The sequence below is a fragment of the Cyclopterus lumpus genome, chromosome 16 (genome assembly GCF_009769545.1).
Source record: "Cyclopterus lumpus isolate fCycLum1 chromosome 16, fCycLum1.pri, whole genome shotgun sequence".
Taxonomy (NCBI): domain Eukaryota; kingdom Metazoa; phylum Chordata; class Actinopteri; order Perciformes; family Cyclopteridae; genus Cyclopterus; species Cyclopterus lumpus.
In genome coordinates this window covers 5,181,214-5,201,101 of record NC_046981.1, presented here as the reverse complement: position 1 = coordinate 5,201,101, position 19,888 = coordinate 5,181,214, and the positions used below count along the sequence as shown (strand labels likewise).

General features: G+C 43.0%; 4 protein-coding genes across 9 annotated transcripts in view; 1 reads left to right on the top strand and 3 right to left on the bottom strand.

Moving 5' to 3' along the window:
* Nucleotides 1-2,117: 2,117 nt before the first annotated feature.
* cabz01093075.1 (C-C chemokine receptor type 1) lies at nucleotides 2,118-6,544 on the bottom strand. 2 transcript variants are annotated; one of them, XM_034553623.1, is made up of 3 exons: nucleotides 6,384-6,544; nucleotides 4,868-4,951; nucleotides 2,118-4,458 (listed from the first exon to the last, which is right to left on the bottom strand). In XM_034553623.1, exons 2-3 carry the CDS (start codon nucleotides 4,939-4,941, stop codon nucleotides 3,366-3,368), a joined length of 1,167 nt encoding a protein of 388 aa, XP_034409514.1. In that variant the 5' UTR covers nucleotides 4,942-4,951; nucleotides 6,384-6,544; the 3' UTR covers nucleotides 2,118-3,365. The 2 variants fall into 2 exon arrangements, with proteins under 2 accessions (XP_034409514.1, XP_034409516.1); XM_034553625.1 differs by lacking the exon at nucleotides 6,384-6,544 and having other exon boundaries at nucleotides 4,868-5,007.
* Nucleotides 6,545-7,200: 656 nt separating this feature from the next.
* si:cabz01093077.1 (C-C chemokine receptor type 4) lies at nucleotides 7,201-10,030 on the bottom strand. 2 transcript variants are annotated; one of them, XM_034553354.1, is made up of 4 exons: nucleotides 9,322-10,030; nucleotides 8,685-8,836; nucleotides 8,394-8,566; nucleotides 7,201-8,044 (listed from the first exon to the last, which is right to left on the bottom strand). In XM_034553354.1, the coding sequence occupies exons 2-4, from the start codon at nucleotides 8,830-8,832 to the stop codon at nucleotides 7,328-7,330; spliced, it is 1,038 nt and encodes a 345-aa protein (XP_034409245.1). In that variant the 5' UTR covers nucleotides 8,833-8,836; nucleotides 9,322-10,030; the 3' UTR covers nucleotides 7,201-7,327. The 2 variants fall into 2 exon arrangements, with proteins under 2 accessions (XP_034409245.1, XP_034409246.1); XM_034553355.1 differs by lacking the exon at nucleotides 9,322-10,030 and adding an exon at nucleotides 9,114-9,276.
* Nucleotides 9,799-19,888, top strand: part of cobl (cordon-bleu WH2 repeat protein) — a 51,166-nt gene continuing 41,076 nt past the window's right edge. The window contains exons 1-2 of one of the 2 annotated variants that reach the window (XM_034553349.1): nucleotides 9,799-10,025; nucleotides 15,496-15,599. In XM_034553349.1, the coding sequence (XP_034409240.1) occupies nucleotides 9,969-10,025; nucleotides 15,496-15,599 (161 nt within the window). In that variant the 5' untranslated portion in view covers nucleotides 9,799-9,968. Of the gene's footprint in view, nucleotides 10,026-15,239; nucleotides 15,406-15,495; nucleotides 15,600-19,888 lie in introns of those variants that run through there. The other variant, XM_034553350.1, reaches the window with a different exon arrangement.
* On the bottom strand, nucleotides 10,985-13,852 carry LOC117745200 (C-C chemokine receptor type 5). 3 transcript variants are annotated; one of them, XM_034553351.1, is made up of 3 exons: nucleotides 13,640-13,852; nucleotides 12,502-12,633; nucleotides 10,985-12,381 (listed from the first exon to the last, which is right to left on the bottom strand). In XM_034553351.1, exons 1-3 carry the CDS (start codon nucleotides 13,650-13,652, stop codon nucleotides 11,483-11,485), a joined length of 1,044 nt encoding a protein of 347 aa, XP_034409242.1. In that variant the 5' UTR covers nucleotides 13,653-13,852; the 3' UTR covers nucleotides 10,985-11,482. The 3 variants fall into 3 exon arrangements, with proteins under 3 accessions (XP_034409242.1, XP_034409243.1, XP_034409244.1); XM_034553352.1 differs by having other exon boundaries at nucleotides 13,646-13,852; XM_034553353.1 differs by lacking the exon at nucleotides 12,502-12,633 and having other exon boundaries at nucleotides 13,646-13,852.

Genomic DNA, 19,888 nt, shown 5'->3' with positions numbered 1-19,888 from the left:
TTTGAGGGTTGGAAGGCGAGGCGGTGCTGTATTTTACGGCATGGAAGTCAGGGGGAAACCCCCGAACAGGTCGACAGTCAGTCCAACTGTAAGGAAAACAATAATAAACATATTCCACACTGTGAGAGGTTTGTTTCAGACTGAGTTTCCATTTCAATATAGAAGCCATGAGAAAAAGTACGAATGATGAAAACAAGGATATGTGCACAGTAATACTAAGATGCGTGTCGGTGATAACCCGTAGAAATAAACCAGATCTTATCTGCCCTCTGCAGATGCTGTTACTGTGCATGAATCAGTAGAGCATACAACTCCTCCTCAACCCCACTTCACACCTCAGATACTTCAAGTTACCGGAAAGACAGTCGTATACGTGTATTCGCATGGGATGACTTCCATCCTCGTGTACATGTGTGTGTGTGTGTGTGTTGATTGAAGAACCGCACTTGTAGTCTTTGGAAATTCCACATATTTCCAATATTGTACGAGTGTACCTGTGCCTGTTACACGCGATTGTGTTTGCACACAGACGTTTGAAAGGACACTTTCTTATCAGGTGTGAAATTCTTGTTGTATTTTTCTCAGCAGCAAATTTTTTTTTGCATGCAACCACAGAGGATATGTTTGTCACGATGTCTAAAGTGTGAAGGTGCAGCATCCTGACACAGTGTGTACGGTGTTATGGTTCAGAAGACACGTTGCATGATGTTTCTGTGACAAGTGAACAATTATTTGATTTTATTTGAGTCTCTGTGCAGGGGAAATTACATGATTGTCGCCTACGTACAGATAGTCACGGACTGTAAGATTATGATCAAACAATGTACAGGAGGCCCATTGTGAACCCGGTTTCTGCACGACCACTAGATGGCATCAAAGAACTGATTTAATGGTTTAATGGTCACATTAGAACGGACTCTCACATTGTGGAAAACAACAGAAACCAACTCACTTCCATTGTGAGGTGACCAAAGAGTTCACAGGAGTATTACATTATAAACATCTAGTGAAGGTTGACAGAGTCTGTTTAAAAACTGAAATAGTATCTTTCACACTAAACACTAAGTAAGTCCCTCCACTCCTCTCAGTTTCAGAAGTGTTGACACCTTTCTAAAGAAGATTCAAATGAACTTTCTAAATATATAATTGCAAAGAATGCATATTTGGGTATCAGAAGACATGCAACTGGTGACAGCTCAACTAATGTTATGCGGAAGGAGAAATACATTGTGGACGCTACTACGGGGATCTTTCACAATCAAACCCCTTGGTGAAAAAAAGTCAACTGTTATTTTTTTATTTAATTTAAATTTTTTAATGCCTGACCTGAAGATATGTTCACCTAATTGAATAAGGCACGTCAGTCTTTTAGCTTTATTGTGTCTTTGTTCTTAGGCATTGTAAATGTATCAATCTATATTTTAGTATCTATTCTTTTATGAACTACTTTTCTACTACTACGAAAACGCACGAGGACATACATGTTCACCACTGGCTGTCATAGGGTGTTGTGTGTGTGTGTGGGGGGGGGGGGGGGGGGGGGGGGGGGTACCAATGTGTGTGTGTGTGTGCGTGTAAGTGTAAGTGTGTGTGTGTGTATGTGGTGTGTGTGTGTGTGGTGTTGTGTGTGTGTGTGTGTGGGGGGGGGGGGGGGGGTACCAATGTGTGTGTGTGTGTGTGTGTGTGTGTGTGTGTGGTGTGTGTGTGTGGTGTGTGTGTGTCCTTGTTGACTGCCAAGAATTGCTGCTGAGTTTTTTGTCTCATCCGTGGTAACCTCTACTTTAGTGAGAAAATGGGCCACGTCATTGATCGTCAGTGTTGCGACATGCACATGAGTCTCCAGCCCCACCCGTCACCCCTGGAGCTCACAGTAGATTCACCATCGGCCTGACTCTATTGTTTTTATTTCTAATCATGACGAGCGCCTCCTCGTTCAATGAGTCCACAGAACCGTCGCTTTTCGAATCGGTGCCTTTTAGAAAAGTCAAATAATACGGATAAAAAAGTTCCAAAAGGGGCCAAAATGTATGCCATCAATGGGAGATTCATGCAAAACAGAACAAAACTTATCACATACGTGTGGTATTCTAATAAAATAGTTTTATTGAACAGAATATCTTACATGCATATTAAACATAACGTGTCACCCGGTCTGCACAAGGTCTCTTTGTTTAAAAACAACTACAAATGCTCACAATGTGATGCTATACTCTTCAGAATATAACACGGCACCATACAATAGAATACAAACATAAACGTAAGGAACATTATATAAGTTAGTAAAGATACTATTGATAATACCATCATTGAAAATCTACTGAAAAATACTACTGTCATTTATGAGAACGTGTTCTCTTAAGGGAGGGGAAGAGAGCGAGAACACGTGTCACTCTCAGACAGAGGATGTTGCATGTAACCACTTTACTCCCCCCATGAAGGCGCTTGCTTGTCTGGTGGTGTCGACCCCGACAATGTTGCAGTGATGTCATCAGGCTTTTAAGTATTAAACAGACATGGATTTGGTGTTTATGGACTCTCTCTCTCTCTCTCTCTCTCTCTCTCTCTCTCTCTCGTTAGAGAGTGCAATACTGAATCAATTTAAAAGATGACATTAAAAAAAAGTCCTGCCTATATGTGAAATGTACTTTGAACAAAAAAGAGCTCCCCACGTGGTTCTACATAAATCATATCTTTGACTCATGGTGGAATACTGACTGTGAATCGATTGAATAGGATACTGCAGAGATATGTTCACCATTTTACAGCAACATGCACATTTCTGCACACTGACACTTTGGTTGCGTACTTCCTCCCCCTCCTCTCAGGTGGTGGTTTTCTCTAGGTTGAGGTCAGGTGCATCCGCTGTTAATGTTTCCAGGTACCTTTTTTATTTTTATTTTTATATATTTTTTTCAACAGTTTGGCACACAACCGATGCAGTTGTGAGGGAGGTAATATAATATAGATTTTTTTGCTTGTCTTAGGGCCGTCTTCCCTTGATTGAATGCGACGAAATGTTCGCTATCTTGAGCTCGGCTCTGGCTTCTGACTGTTTTTTAATTAAGCGGCTGATGACTAGCTGAGGTTACTCAGGCTTCTGACGTTGTTGACAGCTGTTCTCGTTGACACAGTTTCTCACTGAGCTTCAGCCGGCAGCGTATTCCAAAACTACTTTCACAGTTCCATTATACATCGTTTTAAAGATGCATACATACAAGGTAAAATATCACATGGTACACTGTTTGCTTGCATGTAACCATTGCGACACCGCGACGCCATAAGATCAGGCTTGAGTCACATGTCGCTCGCCCCATCGTTAACCTTGTGGAGATGACCACGCGGACGGGAGCGACCGGAAACGCTCATCAGACAGCAGTGCTCCTCTCGTCCAGGCTGGTGTTCTGTGAGTAGACCGATCCGCCGTTCCTGTCCTGAGGCATGCAGACCGTGAGCACCCGACACAGCCTGCAGGGAGCCCTGTTTATCATCCTCAGCAGGTGCCTCCTGAACCTCTCCCCAACAAACACATACAGGATGGGGTTGATGCAGCTGTGCGAGTAGGCGATGGCCTCGGTGACTTGTAAAGCCAACCTGATGGCTTTGCTGCTCTCGCATACCGTGTTGATTTGCAACAGCTCCAGTGCTTTGAAGAAGGATGCGACGTTGTAGGGGACCCAGCAGCAGAAGAAAACGGCGACCACTATGACAACTAAACGGATGGCCTGCTTCTTGGATGACTGGCTGTACAGCAGCCTCCAGACAATCTGTGAGTAGCAGAAACCCATGATGAGAACTGGGACGAATAGGCCCAAAATGTTCATTTTGAAAAGGCTGAAGAGCCTCCAGAAGTGAGCGGTGTCATTCAAAGCCGCATTGGGAAATACACGGAAGCAGAAATGAGACATATTAGCACCAGGCTGCTGTTTGATAAAGATCAGGTCAGGGAAAGAAGCCAAGAATCCGGCCAACCAAGTAACGGCAGCTGCGATCATTCCAAAGGATCTCGTCCGTGCCCTCATGGCGTAGACGGCGTGTACGATAGCCAAGTAGCGGTCGATGCTCATTAGACTGATGAAAAAGATCCCACAGTAAAAGACAATGTGATATATACCCAGGATCACTTTGCACATAGCATCCCCAAACGGCCACTGGTCCTGGGCTTGGTGGGCCAGGAAGGGGAGCGTACACACCAAGAGAAGGTCGGCAGCAGCCAAGTTCAAGAGGCACACGTCGGTCATGTTGCGGAGGCGCACGCCACGAGTAATGACCCAGAGGACCAGGGAGTTGCCCAGGAGGCCCAGCAGGAAGAACAACGCGTAGAGGGCTGGAAGAAAAGTGGCCCCGTGACGCTCGTACACACACCTCCCATAGTCACCCTCGGGGTAGTCAGAGTAACTGTCGTAGTAGTATTCTGTGGAGTTTACGGTGACGTTATCGGCGAAGGACGCTGTAGTAGACCTGGTGGAAAACAGGGAAACAAAACCAGGAAAGGATCAAATGAAGGATTAGGACGATCTTATTAGTTAAGCTCAGTTTATTGGATCTACAACAATCTTGCTTAGATGTAAAAAAACAACAACAACAAAAACATCTATTCTACTTAACACTGTAGCTGTGTGGAGTACAACAAACAATTTAACTTTTAAGAAACACTGTCAAACAAACAACAATAGGTTGTGTTTTTGCAGCCCAAACATGCACAATAGGAATGAAATAGTAGATTGAAAGGAAATGCTCAGCTGCTACTAGGCGTGCAGTAAAGTGGAAACAGTGGAAGCGAGCAAGGCACATGCCGACAAAGAATTTATGAGGATTTGAGGCACATGAAGATCGAAACATGGTGTTATGTGTAGAGGTTTAATCTTACCTTGGGAAGTCTTCTGTAAAATAACTTTCACTTGTTCCTCTGAAAGCAACGATAGCAGAGATGTTTGTGGCCATGGTCAGCTTCCTGAAAAGAAAAAAGAAATAAAAAGAAGACTTGACCTACTTTCTGAAGGAAGAAAAAATAGAGGCAGACCACCTGGATCAAGTTTGTTGTGATTCAGCTGAATAAATTGTTGCGCATGGATTTTTGAGTATTTCTCAAGTGCCTCATGATGCACAAATTGGCGAGAAAAATTCAGTTCCTCTTCAAAACCATGCGCATGCATGTTGCATTACGTTTTGCAATAGCATAGTCAATAATTTAGAGACATTACAGTTTTGTGGTCAGATTATTCTGTTTGGCCAACAAAAAGCACCGGAATATTTTAGCACATATAGAACATATAGTAAGTGGTTTATGATGTATCTTTCTATTGATAAATGGTATGGTGTCTGAAGTGTCATGACATTGAGCGCGGTAGCCACAGCGGGACAAAAAAAACCCTGCAGTTTGATTTTTGCAACAAACATGAAGACAGTTAAGGAGTTTTACGTTACTTTCAATCTGTCTCCTAAATTGTGAGGAAGTGTCAAAGTGATCAAATGATATTTGAGAAGATGGGTTTGAGGAAATCCGTCAAAGAAAGTGATAATTGAGTACAAATGTGTTTTGCAGTGAGCTGAGAATTAAATTCCTCTCAAATGTAGCAAGACAAGCATACGGGGTGGTGTAATGCCCTGAAGCTGATCATGATATGAATCAAAATATGTAACATTACATTATATTTAATTTAGCTGACAATCACACACCGTAGACACAGCTACGGGGAGCAATTCAGGGTGAAGCGCCTTGCTCAAGGACACATCGACTATGGCGGGGATCCTGAAAGACGGACCTGTTAACCTCTGACCCACACCCATAACAAAACTATCCAAATACAGGAAACGTAACTGGAAGTAGGTCTTCCTCCTTTTTTCTCCTGTTGAGCTCCTTTTTAAAGTGGCAGTCAGAGTCGTCGCCAAGCAACTGAATTAAATACTGGAATTGTATTGTGTGTTAAACTCCATAACTCCTTCAGCCAATGGCTCGGTGTGTGAAGGAGAGGTACCGCACGTCCTTCCTGCTGCTGTCAGGCCACAAAAACACTTTAAAAACACTTTAATCACTCCAACCTGTGCAATATTAATACACAGTGAAAAATAGCTATTTGTCTTCTGTTACTGTAGATTCCTACTGTTTTTTTTACTATTTATGGTTTACATCACTTTTGACTATTTCTTTAATGTGCACTTTACCCCTTTGCTGCTGTAATCCTGTACATTTCCTGTAAAGGATTATCTCTTATTTTATCTCTTAACCCCAACTGAACCACCTGTAATAGCTGGACCATTAATGACCTCATGTCTAGAATGACCCAGAGTTAAGTTAGGGTCAGTGTTAATCAATTGATTTCGACATCTGTTGACCTTATTATCCAATATCAACTGTACAGATATGGCACATAAAGAAAGATTACCTGCGGGCGCTGCGAACAAGAAAGCTGATCGTGGTGTTTATTCTGGATCACAAGGTGCAGAGGTGGACGTCCAGATCAAATAATCAGCTATGCATCCAAGCTTATTATGTAATGTGCACGAGAAACAAGAGACGCTTCTCACACCTTGTCTTTTGTGGTGTGCAAATGACTTTTAAAAAAAACACACACACACACACACACACAGATCCGTCCCCTTACCAAGCTGTAGGTGGGCATGCAGGATTGCACATGAAAAGATGCATGCGATTTGTAACTTCCTTCGAATGCTTTCGAAAGTTGTTGTGTTCGAGGCCACGGTGTCTGCGGATAAGCAGAACCACATTGCAAGCTTTAAAAGATGCAACTCGGACCAGAGCTGCAGCCACACGCAGCTGGAGGCTTGCAGAGCTTCGACGTGTTATTTGCTGTTATGTTTATGTGAGGTGCAGAAGTGTCACTACAGATACAGCCATCAATGCAGTCTAGACTGACAGCTGTTTCAAAACAGCACTGAGAGCATATTACTTTTTCTATTTCAGGGAAAGGTTCTGACTAGTATATAAAGCTTAAATTAGTATGTGACGCTCCCATTTTACCGATCTTAAAATGATTTGTGGGTCATTTGGTCAGTAGCCAAATTGTAGGCCCGGACTAAAAACTGTCTCGTTAGGGATTCTGCTCTGCACACTTCTTCTCAACTACCTACAAGCTGCCAATAATTCCTGGTAAACAGCTGTTTGAACTCACAGATTGGAAAGTTTTTTATTTTTTTATTATTATTTTACAACAAAAAAAAACAATATTGTTTTTACAAGCTTCACATATACTTTGGTTGACACGATTGGAAGAATTCACGTTCAAAATAAAAGATTCCCTTGTTCTTAGCAGGAATAATCTGAGTAGCATCTCACACCCCGCCACATTCACAACACTGTTTATCCTTCTTAATAATCTGATTTGACAGGTGTGTTGGAAGTCTCTTTCTCTGTGGTGTCTCTGGCGCTGAACGTCCCTCTGCTCTCGTGTCTCCAGCAGAGGGATCTAGTCAACACATTGCCCAGCGACTTCCTAAACTTCTCCCCTACAAATGCGTAGATGACTGGATTCACACAGCAGTGAAACAGTGCGATGATCTCAGCAAAGTGCACGGCCGAGTCGATGCTTTTCGACGCCTTGCATGTGTCCAGGACGTCCAGGACCAGCTGCAGTGTCTGAAGGAAAACCGTGACGTTGTAGGGGACCCAGCACACCACAAACACACACACTATGATGAATATTAGCTTCACAGCTCGATCCTTTTTGGCGTTCCTGGACCTGGACAGCACGACCAGGATTTTCACGTAGCAGAAAATCATGATGGGGAGGCACACGAAGAGGCCCACTGTGTTCTCGCTGAAGTTTCGCAGTATCTTCCAAAAACGCTGCCTGTCCTCTGGGTACAGCGGGTGGCACTCGGAGCTGTTGTCGTCGTCGTTCCTCTCCAAAGAAGCGAATGTCACCCCAGGTAGTGCCATGATGACAGAGATAACCCAGATGGTGATGCTCGCTATGACTCCGTAGCGAAGTGTCCGGGCCCGCATGGCTGCGACGGCGTGGACGATGGCCAGGTAGCGGTCCACGCTCATCAGGGTCACAAACAACATCCCGCTGTAGAAACCCAGCTGTTCAGGGAAGCAGAGGGGGGAAGCGACATCATTGTGGTTTCTCATAAAGCTCATAGTGACAGTGCACTGCAGTGGTTTCACACACACAACATGAGTAAAAGCTACCGAGAAAACATCTGATTTCACCCATTATTAAAAGAAATGTAAACTCATATGCAACATAGAAGAAGTTGTGCAACCTAGTTCTACAGAAATACTGATTACCCAAAGTCTGTTCCGTTTCAAATTAATGTAAACAAATATGTATATATATATATATATATAATATAATATTAAAAAAATATATATACATATATATATTTTTTTTAATATTTCTTTATTCTAAAGAAAATGAATAAAGCCTCACCTGATAGCCTCCTGTCATCAGTCTGCATGCCGCCACGCTTGGGTAATTGTAGGCCCAGAGGGGCAGGGTTATAGCCAGAATGAGGTCAGACAGGGCCAAGTTGAGGAGGCATACGTCCGTCATGGTCTTCAGCTTTATGTACCGGAGGAGAACCCAGAGCACCGTGGTGTTGCCTGTGAAATCCATTCAAATCATTAGCTGTTACTTCAGGTTTCTTCATGTTTAACTGTAGAACAGAACGGTTTTCATGCATCAGTGTTTCCGCTTCATTCAGGTCTTTTTGGAACGTACCTATCACACTTAGACAAAACACCACGTAGTAAAGAACCAGCATGACCGTGGAGCCATCCGGCAATTCTGGACCCCAATCCTCATCGCAGGTGTAATTATCATCCTCCGAGTAGAGCTCGTAGAGGCGCTCGTCCCCTGATGTGTTCATAATGCTGCGTGAGGGGGAACAGAACGGATTACTTTGAGATGAAAGATATGAACTCACTTCCAACATCTGTGGTCTTTAAATGTAAAGAGACAACAGATGACCCGGTGTCATCATACAATCAACAGTTGAATAATTACTAGAATCCACATCATTACAATCGCTCCACGGGAAGAAAAAAAAATGCACCATAGGAAAAAATGACAAAACAAGTTATACTGACAATGATAATATCGCAACAAAGTTTCACATTCGCTACAATTTGACCATGTGTGTGTGGCTACCTGTTTGTGTGTGTGTGCACCTACTATCCTAAGGAAGGAACTCAGTACCCTTGCTTATGGGTTATTTTGTTTAAACACTTTATATAAGGCACTGACTTGTGGTTGTACTTTCCCTTGTGACGAGACACCTTTTAGTCTTCAGATCCTTGAGATTTGCTCTCATTCGTGACTCAAATATAACAATAAAATAAAAAGAAGTACTACTCACAGTGTCAACAACGAGATCTATCGACTCCTGATTGGATTTTCCAATCACAAATCTTCCAGGGACAGTTTCCTTTTTATTATGATAGATGCAATGTCCCATTGGGAGGACTGAACTGTGCCTGTGCCACAGAGAACATGTTTGCACTGACGAAACCAAAGAAGAAGAAGAAGTAATTCACACTTGAATTGGAGGGAATTCAGAGAAGTTGCTGGACTTTCCTGCCCTTTAAGTCGAACCTTTCAAATCCAATCATCACTTATGAGTCATGCCTGAACGGCGTCTGTAACAAAGTTTTTTTTTATTCTTCTATGAATGTCACAAACTTGCTCCTACTCAGACCAAATTCCTGTGATCTCTTTTAAACCACATCTCACCATACGGAACCACAAGCTTTGACAACCATGACGACCCTTACTTCCTGTGTACACACACAAACACACACACACACACACACCCCTGGCACACATAATCCTCGACTACACACTGTGTGTGTAGGTGTAAGAGAGATGAAAGGCGTCTAGTAAAATGGCGGTTAAACATTTTAAAAAGGTTTAAAGTTATTGTGCTTACCGCGTTTGTCTGCCAGAATCACTGCTCCTGAACGTGGATGCTGTTGTGCCAAGCATCAAACCTGCGTGTCAACTTGCATGTCAACTTGCATTGCTCACTTTTTGTGTCAAATCCTGCTGCAGAGCTCATTTCTGGTAAGCTGAACTCTTGGTTTGGTTGTTTTCTGTGCACAGAGGTGTCAGTGTGGTTTTCTGAGAATTCTCCCTTCTGTGGCGTGAAAGGAGTATGTGGGAAATGTATTCTAATGAGGAGCTTTTTTTTCTTCTTTTCAAAGACACCTCTCAGGTGATAGAAAGATTTGAGAAAAGGCATTCAGCTCATCGGGAAATGCAGAAGTTTTCATATATAAATGGATGAATTTAACTATATATTTCTACTATGCCTATGTTTTCACGACATGTATACAGTACTTTCTCCTCAACTAATGGCCTTTTAACAACAAGCTGCCATGGCACTTATAGACCATAGAGTATCAAATAACTTTTTCATTTTTAACATATTGCTGGAAATGACTGTGTCTTTCTCAGTTACAATTTTTAAAATCATATTAAAGAAGCAGCTAAATGTGTCATTAAAGATGCAGTAAGTTCGCTACGTGACCAATAAACCGTAAGGGGCAAAAGTACTTTCCAATATGAAAGCCACAATGTGCAGTAAGAACCCAAGGTATGCGCATGACTCATCATAAATGAACAAAAGTTGTGTTGTGGATTTGGTGACCCCCAAATAAGTCACAATTTAACATATATCGGCTCACAAAACTATACAAAAAAAAACATAAAATGAACAAAAAGAGCTGAGAGATATGTGAATAAATGTAAGAAAATGATTTAGTGCAAATAACCTCGAATGTGAAAGTAAAACAACTGAGACAAATATAAACACAATGAATAATTCAAATTTTTAATATACAGTGCAAATAAATGCGAGGCAGAAAATAATATGGAAAAAAAATACTAAGAAAAGCTGCAGGGGTGTATGATGAGCTAAACTTTGTTCCACACTAACAGATTAAAATGATGGGAAAAGGTGCTACATAACCCTGTGTTAGCTACTTTGTGGCATTGAGGGAAAATGCTTGATGATGAAAAAATTCCACAAGGAAAACAATTTATTGTTTAATTCCATACAGACGTGAATGTTCCTCTTCCAGGCGCATCAAATAATGCATGAACGTTTTAAACACAACCGCCACGCGTAAAACAAACTTTGTGGTTTTCAAACAAAAAGGCTCAAGATTTACAGTCAAACGGTCAGCAAGAAAAGGAGGTTACTGAGATCATAAAGACATGCTGATACTCATCAGATCACACTTGATGGCGCTACACATCCGACATGTTTTTATGACACAATACATTCCAGGGTAAACGAAGTCTCAAGACAATATGTATGCGTGCATGCAGCTTTGTAAGATTAGACCGCGCTCATGACTTGCGCTGTCATAAGCCGATAATGGAAGTGACGAAACAGATCTTGCAGCATGAAAGATGACAATGTGGTCCCCAATGATACCAACATTACCCAGATCAAAAAACATGCCAACTCTGCACGCCACGTCCATAAAAACGTAACACAATCTGGCCTCCGCCTCCTACATGATGAAATTGGAGGTAGTATTGGAGGACCTTGACATAGTGGAGCTTTTCCTGGAAAAGCTATCCGAAGACACTCTGGCGGAGCAAAGGAGAACCCCGGGCACCCAATTTCTCAGCAGCTGCAAGGCTCGCCTCATGAACTTTTGACCCACGAAGGCGTAAATGATGGGGTTCAGGCAGCAGTGAGTGTAAGCGATGGTCTCGGTCACTGTTATCGACATAAATAAGCGTGCGTCCGTGGCGCAATCGCTTATTGGGGCCATCAGATGCTCCAAGAGAAGGGAGATGTTATATGGGGCCCAGAATAGGAAAAAGGCGATCACTATGGAGATGATCAGCTTGACGGCGCGGTGCTTCTTTGCGCTCCTCATGTTCAGCAGGATGGGGATGATCCTGGAGTAGCAAACTATCATCACCAACAAGGGAATGGCGAGACCCAATGTGTTCGTGGAGTAGATGTTGTAGAGCTTCCAGGCGTCGTTCTCCGGCTCGAAGTAACAGTGCACCCCGTAAGAGTCATTCGTCACCCTGGTGAAGAGAACGGAGGGCAGAGAGACGCACGCGCTCAGCGTCCAGACACACGCGCTCACCGCGACGCCCGCCCTCAGGGTGCGATAGTGGGCCACCTTGTGGGCGTGCATGATGACCACGTAGCGGTCCAGCGTCATGGCGACCATGAAGAAGACGCTGCCGAAGAAGCCGGTGGAGTGGCAGCCAGAGGCGAAGCGGCACATGAAGTCTCCCAAAAGCCACTGGCCGACCACGGAGTAGTGGAAGTAGAAGGGCAACGTGAGGATGAAGACCAGGTCGGAGACGGCCAGGTTGAAGAGGCAGATGTCTGTAAAGTTGGTCCGGTTGCGGTGCTTCACCAGGACGGCAACCACTAAACCGTTGCCTTTTGGGGGAGAGGGAGGAAGACGTGGTTTAATATTCCAGATTATTGTGCAAAAGGGTTTATTATGTGGAGAAATGGCCTCGCTCACTGAGTCGGTGTCACAAACGCACACACACGTACCTATGATGCCGAGGACGAACACCAAACTATAGATAGTGGGCAGAAAGACCCGGTTGAAATCCTTCAGATCGGTGATGCTGCAAGGACTGCCATCATAGGGTCCATAATCAGGTGTGGTGACATTTTCTCCATCTGCAGACAACGATGTAAGAATATATATATATATATATATATATATATATATATATATATATATATATATAATTTACAACATCTAACCTTATTTTAGATTGAATCCCCGCATATAAGGATATAATACACAGCCTCAATTAACACATGCCAGTTTGCATGTAAACTGGCTGTATATGGATGGAACTGTAACTACATCATCTCAACCATTTTCATTGGGACTATTTTGTTGTTGTTCTGTTTAAAGTAGTTCAAATGAAAGCTGATATCGATTTTTTTTTTCAATGCTGTGAGCACCACAAACAAAGATCCCTCCTCCCCTGTGTGGGTGTGAAGGCAGAAATCTCATGATGAATATCATAAGATGGATATGAAACCAAATGAATAAAATTAAAATAAACCAAATCTATCTTCAAACAAAACCAAACGTTATTATGCCCCCTGCTGGTCTAAATAGGCAATTTACAAACTATGTATTTACAAAAGATAGAGACAACTATTAAAACCCAATACCATGCTAAGTTCCTCATATAAGGTTCTATGTACCTATTAACAATCAACTTGCTTACTTTCCATCATCATACATGTATTCCATATATATCATTATTTTAGACCTATTTCCTTTGAACTGTTATTTTGTCTGCCTTATTTGATTAATGTTTGAAGGCTATATGTATTTGACAAATACATTTAGTATAAAGCAGTCAAAGACTGGGTCGGGACCCACAGATGGGTCGCAGGAGATCTCATTGAAGTCCCCAAATAAATTAGCAGAATTTCCTCCAGTCTTTTACGCCACCTTTTTATATCTGCAATGCATCTCTCAATGTAAACGCAAATAAATGAAGCGTACTGCATTACAGTGTAAAATTGACATAAAACTGACAGCAGTGTATTAAGGCTCAGGCATTAAAATTGATCGCACACAAATATTTCTTCAAATACAATAACATTACAATGATCCACATATTGGCTACATCATGTAAAACGTGTAGAGTTGTCAACGTACATTCACCTGACATGATGGTATCTCAGTGATGTCTCGTCTTGTCCTGTCAGGTGTCGTCGGTGGATGCTCGCCAGGGCTCTTTATTGCTCTGTATGGATCTTTATGGACCCGATGTCCTCAAATGTATGAATATGTAAGAACCAACTATCTGTTTGTATTAATGACTGGCACAGAAAGAGAAGTTCAGCTGTTATTTCCTGTGCGTCTTTTAACAGTGACTTCAAGATCCTTATCAGGAGCCTACAGATCACAACACATGCTCGATATGTAGTCCAACCACAAAATACTGGCACATCAGAACAAAGCATGTGGTTACCAACTGATTATAGTTAGCCATTATAGCCATTTTTTAGGCTACATATTGCACAGTTGCTGTTGTTATGAAGACATTCTTTTTTTATATTCATATTCTTCTTATTCTTATTGTTAAAGTAATGCTTTTCCAGCCCTGACTGTTCTTTAACGGACCCTGTGTGAAGCACCAGATCAGATGGATTTGCAGCATAGAAAAATGGGGAGAGTGGTCTATGAGCGACCCCTTGTGGTGAAGAATCATACCGCAGTTGTGCAGGGAGCACAAAGCATGCTGGGAGAAATAATTTGAATTCTCATCATGGAAACGTAATGAGACATTATGTGTGGAAGCTAAATTGCGACTCAAAACTTGTTGTTGTCCCGTATCTGCAGAAATAGTAACATCGACGTTATTGCACGTTAGGTCGCATAGGCATTAACGTGCAACAACGTCGATGTTACTACTACTGCCTTTATGATAAGTCTAGCAATGACGACTGCAAACTATTTTAACTCAGAGGCGTACCGCTATATTTTCTCTGAAGCCTAATGTCATTGACTTTCATTGTGTGTGTGTGTGTGTGTGTGTGTGTGTGTGTGTCTTCGTCGTGGACCGTGTGTGATCTCTACTCCGGCCCGTCGCTCTCCAGCTGCCGCTCAGTGAATTCCCAATGAGGATGATTGACGTGCGATATGCTGACGAAGGCGCTCTGGAGAGAGCTGCACTAAGTTAGACAGACGCAGCAAGCAACATACAGGAAGTCCCGTGGCACTGTCTCGTTGCATGTTGTGTATACACGGATGACGTTATGTAAAATAAATGGATTAGGTAGAATATTTCGTCTCACAGATGTAATTCGCACCCTATCGGTGCACCTTTTAATAATGTTGTACTCATACGTACAGTATAGGCAAGGGAAGGCAAGTTTATTTATAGAGCACAATTCGTACACAAGGCAATTCAAAGTGCTTTACAGCTGCATACAATTGCAAAAAGGCAAATAAAATCATTCCATCAAAAATAATCATTCATTTATTATGTTAAAAGCGAAGAGTGCAGATAAAATACTTTCAGTTGTCAAATAGAACTGTTTTCATTTTTATACGGGCGCTTCTCATATACAAGAGGTAAAAACAGGAGGAAAAAAAAGTTACTAGTTACCTTTCATGAACTCTTATTTTGAAACTGACCGGAAGTGTAACTCGGTAATTCGGTTGTCTTGACTGCTCGAGGGGAAAGTCAGCCGGAGGGACCACGAAGATTATATCAAGTGGATTTGACAACTAACCCCGAGTCCGTAGGAGCCTTCTGACGACAGTGAGTTGGCCCTAAAAACACTGAACGTGTCCCATTTATCGGTTCTCGCGCACAAGTCAGCGGTCCCTTTGCGGTCTTTGTGCTCCGGGTCCCATTGGACTGTCACTTCGGGCGCACTGTCACTTTGTTTTGGACCTGTGACAGAAAAGACAAAGTAGTTTTTTTTTGTTAACATTAAAAAAAAAAAGTCGCAGTATTTGTTTTTTGCAGCAAATAAATCTCGGTTCGCTGTGCTAACTCGCAGGTTGATGGATGTCCGACGGGTCTAAGGAGCGACAGATCTCCGGAGCCCAGCTCGAGTTGGACCGTAATCACTGCAATGACCGAGTCCTCGAAACCGCCTTCAGGGTAAGTCCTTAAAATATATATATATATATATATAAAACATGACGTTTATATTCTCCCTCTGACAGTTTACACAACTTATGAACGAACTTTCTCGATAATTAATCTTATTTAACCTCGAGAGGAGTGGCCTCTAAAAAGATGTGCGCAAATAAAACGCTACATTTGTCTCCTTCTGAATTACGCGTGTGATAAACGATGTGCAGAAGCATCATTTATCACTATTACAGGTGTTCTCAATACCAAGTTTCTCGTGTTTTTTTAAAATTATATATATATATATATATATATTTTTTTTTGTTTTACAAGTAACCATTACGCGTTGTCTTGATAACAGTAATGTCAGTTTAATTAAGCCGCGAGAGGAATGAGTCCACTCGGCCTCCATTGAGCAGGCGCGCCATGACCGACACTTGAAAGGCGGCCCGGTCTGACAACACGTAGACTGTTCTAGATCAGACAACCAGCGCGAGCCGCTCTGGAGAAGAGAAGCCATGGCGTGGCCTTTTATTTGCTTGCGGGACAACAACGACAACAACAACAACAACAACAACAACAACAACAACAAAAGCAGCAACGCCCGTGCTGTCCACAATGTGGTTTTTAATTGTGTCGTTTTGTTTCGGCCCACGTGATATTTATTCATCTTCTTTTTTTTTACAACGTGCTGTTGGGATTATATATGAGAAACACAGCTTGATGACAACAACAAATAACAACAACAACAGTGTGCATAAATTAGGTTGCTACTCATTTGTGGAGGTCTCTTGGCCTTTCAGATGTCATTGTGATACAGACAAGTACAATGTTTTCTTTTCATGATTTCTTATTGATAGAAGGCTATGAGACAACATTTTGCACTATAGCCTTTCATGTCCTCGTTTAAAAAAAAAGAAGAATTTGTTATTGCAATTAACTAATCTGTAACAAATTTCCAGCTAGAGTTGTGATGCCTTTTGTGAGTCGCTCACTGACCAAGTATGACCCTGCATCAGCATAATTGTATGCTACCTCCGATAATAGCTGTGTACTAAGGTGCTGACTTCATACATTAGTAAGTCCGCCTTGTAATTATTGTTTAAAGATGGGCTTTCTGTCTGTCCTGCTGTCGTGTTAGAGGACTCACACCTCCTTAACCATCATGCATCATCTCCTCGGGACGCTTTAAACTCCTCCGTCCCACAGTAGGTGTGTGGTTGAAGGCTAAACGGCACCTGATAGACCGTAAAACAAGGGTGTTCTTCACTGGCAACAGGAGCAGGGTGTGAAGCAGTAAGAGTGTCGATAAGTTCGATTAAGGTTCGGTCTGTTTCGCCTCTGATCTTTCAAGTAAAGGTCATCTTTAACCAGATACTCCTAAACACTGTGATTTCAGACATTCGAGAGCTTTTTGGCCAAATAACAAAGTAGACTGGTCACAGAGTCGGCTGGCAGTGGACCCCAAATGCCTCTTTTATCCGGTCGGTGTTTGACATTTCTGTCCATATAAATTACCATGACAACACCCTTTGTGTCGTGATCTCTCTTTCGTCATCACACGGGGAGTAGCTACTTTACTGTATAGCCCTGTCCTAATGAAACTCAGCTCATAAACACTAAATGAACATGTCTTATGCTCACAAACACCACACACACACACACACACACTCTGTTTAAGATGTGTGTGTGTGTGTGTGTGTGTGTGTGTGTGTCAGTGTTTGGAAAGCCTGAGTGCGTACTTCAGGAGTGGTGAAAAGGAAGCCTGAAATAAGCCTTAGCGCTGAGCTTTATACGCCTGTCATGAAGCATGGAAAACAAAAGGCGACTTCCTCATTTCCCAGAGACTAAAAGAGTATATTGCTCAGTGTGCATTGAGATCATAAAATCATCCCAAATCTGGCCCATAGTCTGGCAGCTTGCCTCCCAATTAATGTCATCAAGATATGAAACCCCTTTGACTTGAACCTGAGTACATGTTTGGTCCTTTGGTGTGAGTTGGAGCATCGTGTATGGTCACTACAGTAGCAGTTCTATTCCTCTCCCTTAAAGTCTGCAGCATACTCCATCGTCTTCTACTATGTCTGGATCTGGTGATGATGCGCCTGTCTGCCTAAATGCTTGTTTGTGTGTTGAGCGAGCATCAAGTCCAGAAGCCTCTGATTAATGTGGTTTTGTTAAACGCTCTACATTTTATTATCCAGTCCCACAAGAGCAATAAGGAAGCAACCGATATAAACAACGGGAGAATTAAGAGGGAACTGCTCGAATAAACTCTAAATTCACTCTAAATAAGTATTTCACGAAACAGACCTTTTTTTCTTTTTTCCTGTTCGTCTTTTTCTGGAGACGCGACCACGAGTGACGTCTGAACCTCGTGTTTAGTGCGAGTTCACTTTGGTCACATGGCTCAGCCCCCAGTGATGCTCAACCACTAACCTCCTGGTGTAGACAAACACATTTGTTGCCACCCGTCACCAAGCAAGGCTTCCTCAAAGGGCCCCATGAAGTGCAAGGAATAGATCATTTAAAAAGCCTCGGCGCTCTCTACATCCTGATTGTGTGCTGCCTCGACCGTTGGGAGGTCGCACATTTGATGTGAAATGCGTCTTTGTGTTTGTGTTAGCATCCCTTCGGTTTCTATTCAGTTTTAAAACTTACCCACATGACAAAGCTGGCAGATTTCACAGATAAATACAGTATGGGATTACAAAATAACTGTCCTCCGCTTAGCACACACCCAGAGATAATTACTGTCCACCAACTGCCCTGTTTGCTGGCGCGCACTCATGAGCACCGCGCATCCACACCAGCTGCTCACCGCGGTGTAAACGCACACTCATTTGAAGCTGTGCCCACTGGACTGAAATGTCAGTCTTCCCCCTCCGCACGGCGTTTGAATGCCATGTGTGTCTGTCGATCCGCGGCGTTTCTTCATACACTCTCAGAGAGAGAGAGAGACGATGTGTTTGTCAGATAACGTAATCCCTTGGTGCTGTTTCTCTTCCTGCCGTGGTCTCGGACGACGGGGAGATTTTCGAGACGGATGCAGGGTGCACAAGCTCCCCACCCACAACAAGCATGTCGACTAGAAGATTGTGGTCAATGTGGTCGGCCTCGAGCTCAGCCCTGCTGACGAAGGGAGCTCCATCTTTTATTTTCTTTCTCTTTCTTCTCTCTCACATGAAGGCTGTACTGTATTTGCTTTTGGAAAAGAGGGACGTGTTTTAGTGGTGATGTGGTCACATCTGGATGTATATAGGGTTATTTTTAGGATCGGGTAAATTATACTCCTGTGAAAACTGAGATAGGCGAGAGAGAGAGAGAGAGAGAGAGTATTTGAGGCTACGCGGTACAGTATGTATCTGGTAATATCTGCTATATCGAGCATCCTTGTTATACATAGAGAGGGTGTGGATGCAATGTTTCCACAAGCTTGTTCTGTGCGGATAGAAGGTTGATTCGGTGTGTGGCAGAAATATAGCACGGGACTGATTGGCGAAGCTTTCGATCGCCCCATGTATGATTTATTCCTCCGAACACACAAGATTAAGTAGTTCACTTCTCTTTAATTAACTGCCGAAAGGTGCCACCCTTATTCCCATGCAATAAGAACAGGCCGTCTGTGTGTGTGTATGTAATTAACACTCACGGCACAGTCTAGTGTGGTTAATGCTCTAAGTAGGAGTTCGTTATAGGGACAGGCACAGGAGGATTACATAAGGGCTCCTTTCGTCTGTGCACAAATCAAAGCGGCCCGGCTTTGAACGCATTCACTCCATGAAAGCCATGCCGTGATACATCGGAAACATTTGAGGCATCGAGACTGGCTGTCTTTATAGATTGTTGTTCTCCTTAGGCCCGCACTCCGGTGTCTCACCTTTTTTTTTTTTTGCTGTCTGCCAACCGCTGTCCTTGGTGAAAGAAAACATTGGCAGACCACCCTTAACAACAAAGTAGGCCTGCTTGTGTATCGCTCTCAAGTATCTGTTGTACAGTGTATCCGTCGTACTGTTCGGCAGCTGTTATGGGCCGCTCAGAGATTTATTTCTGGAAGCCCGCAGTCATATGTTAGTCATTGTGGTATGTGGGGTTTGTCAGAGTGTGTGTGTGTGCGTGTGTGTGTGTGTGTCCGTTCGCAGACTGGACAGACTCCTCTAACGCCAGCTGACGCGCCACAGAGGCAGTATCGCCCGATAAGGCTGAGGTGGAGGAGTGCACTTTCTACTGCACAGGCTGTGATGGTTGTGTAACCCTCTAACAGCGCCGCCGTCTCGATTAGAGAGGAAACGCAGTGCAAACGCTGCCACCTTGTC

Coding starts and splice junctions, on each gene's coding strand:
- cabz01093075.1 (XM_034553623.1), bottom strand. CDS start 4,941: ATGGCCACAAACATCTCTGCTATCGTTGCTTTCAGAGGAACAAGTGAA. Junction 4,459..4,867: donor TTTACAGAAGACTTCCCAAG/GTAAGATTAAAC, acceptor GTTTTCCACCAG/GTCTACTACAGCGTCCTTCG.
- si:cabz01093077.1 (XM_034553354.1), bottom strand. CDS start 8,832: ATGAACACATCAGGGGACGAGCGCCTCTACGAGCTCTACTCGGAGGAT. Junction 8,567..8,684: donor GTTTTGTCTAAGTGTGATAG/GTACGTTCCAAA, acceptor TGGATTTCACAG/GCAACACCACGGTGCTCTGG. Junction 8,045..8,393: donor TGATGACAGGAGGCTATCAG/GTGAGGCTTTAT, acceptor TTCCCTGAACAG/CTGGGTTTCTACAGCGGGAT.
- LOC117745200 (XM_034553351.1), bottom strand. Junction 12,382..12,501: donor GTTCGTCCTCGGCATCATAG/GTACGTGTGTGT, acceptor CTCCCCCAAAAG/GCAACGGTTTAGTGGTTGCC.